Source organism: Seriola aureovittata, chromosome 1 (genome assembly GCF_021018895.1).
Source record: "Seriola aureovittata isolate HTS-2021-v1 ecotype China chromosome 1, ASM2101889v1, whole genome shotgun sequence".
NCBI lineage: Eukaryota > Metazoa > Chordata > Actinopteri > Carangiformes > Carangidae > Seriola > Seriola aureovittata.
In genome coordinates, this window is record NC_079364.1 from 31,101,692 (window position 1) to 31,110,700 (window position 9,009).

The 9,009-nt window shown below is 41.0% G+C and overlaps 2 gene segments (V, D, J or C); both read left to right on the forward strand.

Moving 5' to 3' along the window:
• On the forward strand, window positions 1-3,235 carry LOC130169951 (Ig kappa-b4 chain C region-like). The segment is given in 3 exon segments: window positions 1-6; window positions 1,842-1,917; window positions 2,718-3,235. Coding segments are annotated over 3 exon segments (411 nt in total).
• Window positions 3,236-8,331: 5,096 nt separating this feature from the next.
• The window catches only part of LOC130169960 (Ig kappa-b4 chain C region-like), a 3,070-nt gene continuing 2,392 nt past the window's right edge, over window positions 8,332-9,009 (forward strand). The window contains 1 exon segment of the C gene segment in view: window positions 8,332-8,400. Coding sequence covers window positions 8,332-8,400 — 69 coding nt within the window.

Genomic DNA, 9,009 nt, shown 5'->3' on the forward strand with positions numbered 1-9,009 from the left:
ATGGAGGTAAAAGATCCTACTGAACCTCTCCACTCCTCGTCCTAGAGTTGGAATTGGTCCAGAGATAAAGACATTTTTGCCATTGACTTAAAGGAGATTGACCGGCAAGTGGAGGGAATTCCAGCTTGTCCAAGGTGGAAAATTTGTTGGTGGATGAGGACGAGAGGGAAGCTTCCCACAGTGTTTACCTGGGCTTCAGGAAGCTGTCAGCACACACTCAGTAAGAGAAGAAAATAAAAGATGATTGAAACTGCTGGAAAGCTGAAAATGGCCAGCGATGAAGAAGAGGGCGAAGACATTCCAATTAACCTGTGGCCCTGTGTCGTCCTCCCGGGAAAACAAAGGACGACACAGGGCCATCAATAACACCAGAATTTTCAGAACAGATGTTGAAGGTGAACACATGGAAGTCATTCAGGTTCTGTCATCCTCTGACGACGACATGACAGTGATGTCATGTCTGTTACATGTGACAAAACCTAAAGGACGACCCCTCCATCCACCGCAACCTCCTCCTAACATGGACTTTGTCTCTGTTTATACTATGTCACTGCACTTTTCCCTTTGTCATAACGACCAATAGATGTTGTCTAACAACAAAGTGTAACTATGGATTGTAATAACTTGCTGCACAAATGACCTGTGGGCTCGTTTTTCACAGGAGTACAGTCTCGGCTGTCCACAATGAATGGAAGTCAATGCAATGTCCTAACATGGCTAGCTGCTGTGTGTGTGTGTGTGTGTGTGTGTGTGTGTGTGTTTGTGTGTTAGAAATACCATTAATTGTGGTTGTAGCACACTAAGACTCAGATTAAATGTACACAAGCGTAAGCCATCATATAGACTGAACAGTGATGGCTGCTGGTCTTATAATGAGGGGAAGCTCATTTTTCGCCTACATCATAAAATGTGTCCGTTTATTTATATGTAAATTCGCAGAGTGACAGAAGAGAGTCGCCAAACACGACGCTAGTCGTTTTTAACAAAGACAAAGTCGCTGAGGATCAGTAACGTCTCCAGATCAACTCCGAACAACGGAATGAAAAACTTGAAAACTGCTCCGGTGGATGCTTATACTTCAAGATCGCTGATTCGCTCATTTCGCTGTCAATCAAAAAGGACTCACCCTCAGACAGATCATCCAATCATCATGCAGAAGCCGAGCGTCCGGGCCAGCCCACTGCCCCATAGACCCCCAGAGACGCTGAGCGTCCGATGGGCGGGACAAAGCCCAGCATTTATCCAATGACCGTCTAGTTTCACTGCAGTGGAACAACCCGCTCTTTGCTTCCCCATTGAAGTCAGTAGACGCTCGGCATCTACACTGTGTAAAGCTCTGTGGCGCTGCGGGGATGAAGGAGAAGGAAGTCGTGTCGGTTACCTGTGATAAGGAGCTGATTCTGAACAAAAGATGAACGTGTTCTAGCGCATATTTAGTCAATGAAATGTTCACACAACAGTACATATTTGACCACTTATTTTGTTGACATTTTAGGGGAAGCTGAGCTTCCCTTGCTGTCTTAGAGCAATCGCCACTGAGACTGAATAACATAATTTATTTTAGGGTAATCACTTGCTTGTGACATCATGGTACTTTCCGATTAATTCTGTGTATACTGTGGTGACACTATTTTGGATTTTTATGGTCTTTTATTGTTGCTATTGGACAGCTTTTTAATTTCTACAACCATTTTTTACAGTGTATTTAATAGAAAAATATACACTCTGGGATTTTGTGGATATTATCATTTCTCACATCAGCTGCCAAAATATCACAAACAGACTAATTTTGGTGAGTGTGTTTGTTTCAAAGTCAGAGAGCCGTGTCTCTACAGTGAGAGGTTTTTGTACGACGGCTCAATGACTTTGTATCACTGTGGTGGACGTTTGGTGGAGGAACCAGACTGGATGTTGGAAGTAAGTTTCTACACAAATACTACAAGAACATTCATGTAATGTAATGTTTTAAATTTAGTTTCTAAATGTTTGCAGCAGATAAAATGATCTTGTTTTATTTCTAACACTTTTAGTATTTATGTTTTTATTTCTCCTCCCTCATCATGGAGGTGAACTCAGAGCAGCTTTACTAAACGTTTCTTTACACATTACTGTCATGCTGAAATTTAAGCTCAACTGTAGAAAAGATCAAACTTCAATTCTATTTTAAATATGTTTCCTAAACTTCATTCAATTTCAAACTGAAATTATATTTTATTTTTAAGATGATGATTCACTTCATTTCGATGAGTTTTGGAAAATGATATAATATAAATACTGTTATAGAAAGTAACATTGTAAAATCTTCATTGTGTTGTTCATCCACTGTAATTTGAAAACATTTAAAAACGTTAAATCATGATTGAATTCCACATGAAGAAAATTGGTGTGTGTCAGATTATTTTTATGTATTTATTTGTGTCTTATCTAAACTAACATGTCATGTAAACTTAAAGGTTTTTCATGATTGTTACCAAATCTTCTTCTTGTATCTCCAGTGTGTGTTGATATGTTTCAGGTCAAACTGTATGATGATTGTCTCTGTGCTGATGTGCATGAGAAGCTTCTTAAAGGGAAGTGAAACAATGTGTGAGTGAGTGACTGGTGGAGCAGAAAAACCATCTAACAGAAACTGCTTAAAGGAGAAAATCAACTGTCACACAGTAAAGGTGTCCAGGTGTCTGCTGTTTGATTGACAGCTGCTGATTGTTGTCTCCTAGGTGATGCCCGTCCCACCCTGACGGTGCTGCCCCCCTCCAGTGAGGAGCTGCAGCAGGAGAAGGTCACAGTCCTGTGCCTGGCCAACAAGGGCTTCCCCTCAGACTGGAGTCTGGCCTGGAAGGTGGAGGGCAGCAGCAGCAGCAGCAGCTGGGAGGAGAGCAGGAGCCCCGGGGTGCTGGAGAAGGACGGCCTCTACAGCTGGAGCAGCACCCTGAGGGTCCCTGCAGACCAGTGGAGCAAGCTGGACTCTGTGACCTGTGAGGCCACCCAGAGCTCCCAGACTCCGCTCTCAGAGACACTGAGGAGAGACCAGTGTTTCCAGTCCTGACCGGACTCACCAGGACTCTGCTACTGGTTTTACTCTGCTCTCTGTAACAGTCTCTCTCTCTCTTTCTCTCTCTCTCTCTCTCTCTCTCTTTCTCTCCCTCTATCTCTTTCTTTCGTTGTCTTAGCTGGTTTTCTGTAATGTTTCTTGTTTCACTATTTGCAGAAAATAAAGATCTGTTCATCAAATAAATTCTGCTTCCATCTGTAGTTTTTATAACATCAACAGATGATCATGATTCTTTCTCACTGACATGAAATACAACTTGAGTGATCCCTCCCTATGGTTAAACCTTTACGCTAATAGTTTGTGCGTATTTTTAAGTATTTTATAATTTTCAGATATTTTGGTCAATTAACAGTTTTGTCACCTCCATTCAAACCCTGAGCTTTTAAACTGATTGTTATATATTTGTTTGAGTGACAGAAATCTGCTGAATCTTTGTTGGATTTTCAGGAGCAGAAATATAAAGTCAGATATCATCAGCATAAAGACATATCCAGTAACTCTGCACTCACTCTGCACCTCTCTCTCTCTCTCTCTCTCTCTCTCTCTCTCTCTGTCTCTTCTTAATTTGGCTATTGTAACCCAGTGATAATAAAGGGTTAAAATGTTGATAATGTAATAATATTATGTTATATTGTGTTTTATTCTGTTATCTCAGTTGAATAAATAGAGAGATGATCAGCAACTCAGAAATCATAGTTGGTTAAGTCCCGCCTCTGGTTGCACATGACAGGTGGATCACAAAGTATCTGCATGATCAAGGTTGTGGCAGAGACAGAGATGAGACGTGCTCATTTTAACCTGTTAAGCCCTAAGGATGCTGTGGGTTATGCCTCGCCTAGACAGACATTCCTCAAAATAGATCCTGAAGAGCTCAACAACTATCAGGTCCATTTGCAACAGCTTGGTCACTATGGATAGGTACGACCTCATGTGTCAGTAGGATTGTGGCTGTTACTATGGCTGAGTAAATTGTGATAAACCAAAGGAGAAATTGAATTTTTTGACCTCGCCTAGAATTTATTTTAAATTAGACATAACTCCTTGATAACAATGGTCCAATGCACTGGGATGCCACTGATTTCATTCAGCAACTTCATCACTACAATTGTAACAATGTAGGTAGAAATTCCACAAAGCACACAAATTCTATAAAGGTTTTGGTCAGGCGGACTCTCCATTTGCACACTTGGATTTCCAAAGTACCCAAAGTGTGCAAAAGGGTTTTTTTTTACCTCTTGAAAAGAAATGTGGCTACAAAATACTGATGATTTACACTACAGGAGGCTATGTGCATAAAATGCAACCCTTGGCCATTTCATTTACTCTGTATGAGGCAGACCGAAAAGTTCGGATGATCAATAAATTGTGATGCTGAGCAAGAGTATGATACACTTCATTGGGATACTCTTCATTGCCAAACTATAGTGACACTTTCCAACACACCTGCACCGGAAACACGTGGATGTGCAAACGTCCTCATGGAGAAAAATGTAGATGATTAAACATTCGTAAAAATATATTTGAAACAATATAAATTTGTATCATAAGATACAATTACTTATTTGTGTAAACTATTATAACTCTGTGTGTGTGTGTGTGTGTGTGTGTGTGTGTGTGTGTGTGTGTGTGTGTGTGTATTCTCAGTGAACTGTATCAGTCTCTGCAGTAGCTTCCAGCTGCAGCAGCCAGTTCAGTTTCTGTTCAGTCTGACTAAGGGAGGTTTTTTACAACACTTTTTCACTGTGTGAACAGATTCTCAAGGTTTCTGAAAATACCAGTTGAAGCAGTAACCAGTACTAGGACCAACTTTACATCTGATAGAGACAATCAGACCTGGAACAACAGACTGAAATCCAGGAGACTGAGTCAGGATGATTTCTCCTGATGAAACTGGAAGACATGAAAAAGAGGAGAAGGGTTATTGAGACAAATCCAACTTGGAGGAAGATGATCAACATCCAAACAGAAGAGGATAATTTCTTTAACATGGAAAATAGATGAAAGAAGGTCAGTGCTGCTTGTTCCAGTGTTTCTCCATCACAGCAGAACATCATTGTGGTGAACCTGGTTGCATCCTGAAGCAAAGTTTTCACAAGAGAGTCTCACCCTGAACGAGGAGCCCCAGGGTGGCCCCAGCAGTAGAGTCAGAGACATCATCATTGTGCTGCCGGTGTGTCAATAGCTCTGAAAGGCCTGGACAGCCACTGATCAACACTGGACTCTTAACAGCTGGGAGCAGAGAGGCAGGACACATATGCAAACACACAGAGTCAGTGAACTGTAGCTGTCCTCTACATATCATGATGTTTCCCCTCAGTACTGAGAGCGTCATCACACATATATTTATTCATATTGAGGATATTGAACAGTCAGGTAGTAAATTGATCCACTGACTTCTGAAAAGACGGATTCTGTCTTTTCAGTTTGGTAACATGCTCATTTCTTTGGTTGATAATATCAATGTGAAGGTTTGACATGTTTGTAATTTGGAGGTTTGAACAAGTAAAGCAGTGATGTGTCATGAAAGGATACTGAGGCAATAAGCAACAGACTACTGTGGAAGAGTTTGTACTGTGGTTGTTCTTTGTTGTTTAACTGCGTATCACAGAAAATGTATTATTGGATAATGTTGTTTGTAAATATCTGGTTGTAAGTTATGTGTGCAGTGAGAATCAAATTAGTACGAGTCCTTGGTTTATCATTTATTCTTTGCTTCATCGTTTATTCACTGTGTTATATACTGTGTTTGTAACTGCTCTGTGTCTGTGTGTTTGATTGGGATTCATGGAGCTGGAGGAGGTGAAGACATCATGTTAAAAGAAAGTCCATGAATTCTGTGTTAAAGCTCCTTCCCCTGGAAACTGTCATGTGAACCATGCTCATCCAGATATGTTAGTGAGTGTGCAGTTCATGATCAGGTCATGGTTTCTGTGTGTGTGTGTGTGTGTGTGTGTGTGTGTGTCCTCAGTGAACTGTATCAGTCTCTGCAGTAGCTTCCAGCTGCAGCAGTCAGTTCAGTTTCTGTTCAGTCTGACTGAGGGAGGTTTTTGTACGACGCTTTATCACTGTGTGAACAGATACTGACTGTTGATATAGTGTTCACTCTGACAGTAGTAAACTGCTGCATCTTCAGTCTGGACTCCACTGATGGTCAGAGTGAAGTCAGACTTTGATCCACTGCCTGTAAAACGACCTGGAATCCCTGATACTCGAGTGGTAGCAAAGTAAATAAGCAGTTTAGGTTTTTCTCCATCTCTCTGTTGGTACCAGGCTAAAAGGTGGTAGTTGTTCCAAACATGAACATTCTGACTGGTCCTACATGTGATGGTGACAGAGGCTCCCAGAGCAGAGCTCACTGCTCCAGACTGAGTCACTGTGACCTGTCCTCTGGACTCTGAGGAGACAGAGACAGAAACATAAAGCAGCATCATGGTTTTGTCGGCTTCATTTCAGGGGGATGGATGTTGATGGAGGAGAGGAGTTTGATTCTCTGGACTTTACCTGTGAAGCAGCAGCAGAGGAGAGTCCAGATGAGGACGGAGATCAAAGTCATGTTTTTGATGAGGAGGATTTCTGTGTCTTCTGTTGTCATGAAGGACAGCTGTCAGTCATCCAGTCTTCAACTCTCAGGACTATAAACTCTCCCAGAGCACTGGAGCATGGTGCTGCTGATGCAAAGTGGCTCTCTATGGAAATGCTCTGACTCACTCCAACAGGGACCTGGATCACTGTCATGATGCTGATTATCAATGGATCAATCAGTTTATCAGCGTATTGATCAGGATGTGTTTGAGGAGTTTTCTTTGACAATTTGTTTTAGTAAATTCCCCCTAATTCACTTTTGTATTTACCACTACTAAAGAGCCACGAATGAATGTGGACTGTTTAGACTTCAAGATCAGAAATGTTCTTCCATGTAAAGACGTCCTGTAATAACACATTCACCTGACTTGTTAGAAAATAAAAATAAACAGAACAATATCACTTTAGTTTAATAGTTCTGATTACATTAAATCATGACAATGGAAGATCATTTAATACATTAGAAATACCATTAATTGTAGTTGTAAGACACTAAGACTCAGATTAAATGTACACAAGCATAAGCCATCATTTAGACTGAATAACAAAATTTGTTTTAGGGTAATCACTTGCTTGTGACATCATGGTATTTTCCGATTAATTCTGTGTATACTGTGGTGACACTATTTTGGATTTTATGGTCTTTTATTGTTGCTATTTTACAGCTTTTTAATTTCTACAACCATTTTTCACAGTGTATTTAATAGAAAAATATACATTCTGGGATTTTGTGGATATGATCATTTCTCACATCAGCTGCCAAAATATCACAAACAGACTAATTTTGGTGAGTGTGTTTGTTTCAAAGTCAGAGAGCCGTGTCTCTACAGTGAGAGGTTTTTGTACGACGGCTCAATGACTTTGTATCACTGTGGTGGACGTTTGGTGGAGGAACCAGACTGGATGTTGGAAGTAAGTTTCTACACAAATACTACAAGAACATTCATGTATTTTCCCATCTTGTGGCAGACTTGTGACTAAGGGTGACTGAGCATTACTATTAGAGCCCCAGCATTCTGGAACTCTCTCCCGACTCTAATTAGACACCGCAACTCTTCAACGTCCTTTAAATCTCTTTCAAAACGCATTTCTTTGTCTTTGTCTTTGGTAATGTCTGATTCGTGTTTCATTTATATTGTCATCAGATCTTTTTGCATAATGTTGATGTGAGATGTTTTTATTATGCTGTACTACACTTTTTATTATGTTCACTTTGGATTTTTCTTCTTTCTAGTTTTACTTTACTTGTAAAACATTTTGTAACTTTGTTAAGAAAAAGAAAAGTTATTATGTTATTATCATTATTTTCTTGGTGAAATGTGTCTCAGTTCTTTTTATAAACTGCTCTCAAAGTGAGATCTGATCACAAATGATCACTCAAGTCACATAGAGTCACATTTTAAAGCCATGTGTGAACTGACCACTTGTGATCGGATCACTGAAGACACATGTTGATGGCAGGCCTGAACAGGTCTGATCTGTATTAACTTGAACAAAAGTCTGGTATGTGTGTGTGTGTGTGTGTGTGCGTGCGTGCGTGCGTGCGTGCGTGCGTGCATGTGTGTGTCCTCAGTGAACTGTATCAGTCTCTGCAGTAGCTTCCAGCTGCAGCAGTCAGTTCAGTTTCTGTTCAGTCTGACTGAGGGAGGTTTTTGTACGACGCCTTTTCACTGTGTGAACAGATACTGACTGTTGATATGGTGTCGGCCATTACAGTAGTAAACTGCTGCATCTTCAGCCTGGACTCCACTGATGGTCAAGGTGAAGTCAGTATTTCTTCCACTGCCTGTAAAACGAGCTGGAATCCCTGATGGTCTTTGATTTGAATAGTAAATCATCAGTTTAATAGGGTGCCCCTGCTTTTGTTGGTACCATTCCACAGAGTCAGAATTAATAACATTCTGACTGATCCTACATGTGATGTTGACAGAGTCTCCCAGAGCAGAGCTCACTGCTCCAGGCTGAGTCACTGTGACCTGTCCTCTGGACTCTGAGGAGACAGAGACAGAAACATAAAGCAGCATCATGGTTTTGTCGGCTTCATTTCAGAGGGACGGATGTTGATAGAGGAGAGGAGTTGGATTCTCTGGACTTTACCTGTGAAGCAGCAGCAGAGGAGAGTCCAGATGAGGACGGAGACCAAAGTCATGTTTTTGATGATGAGGATTTCTGTGTCTTCTGTTGTCATGAAGGACAGCTGTCAGTCATCCAGTCTTCAACTCTCAGGACTATAAACTCTCCCAGAGCACTGGAGCATGGTGCTGCTGATGCAAAGTGGCTCTCTATGGAAATGCTCTGACTCACTCCAACAGGGACCTGGATCACTGTCATGATGCTGATTATCAATGGATCAATAAGTTTATCAGAGTGTTGAT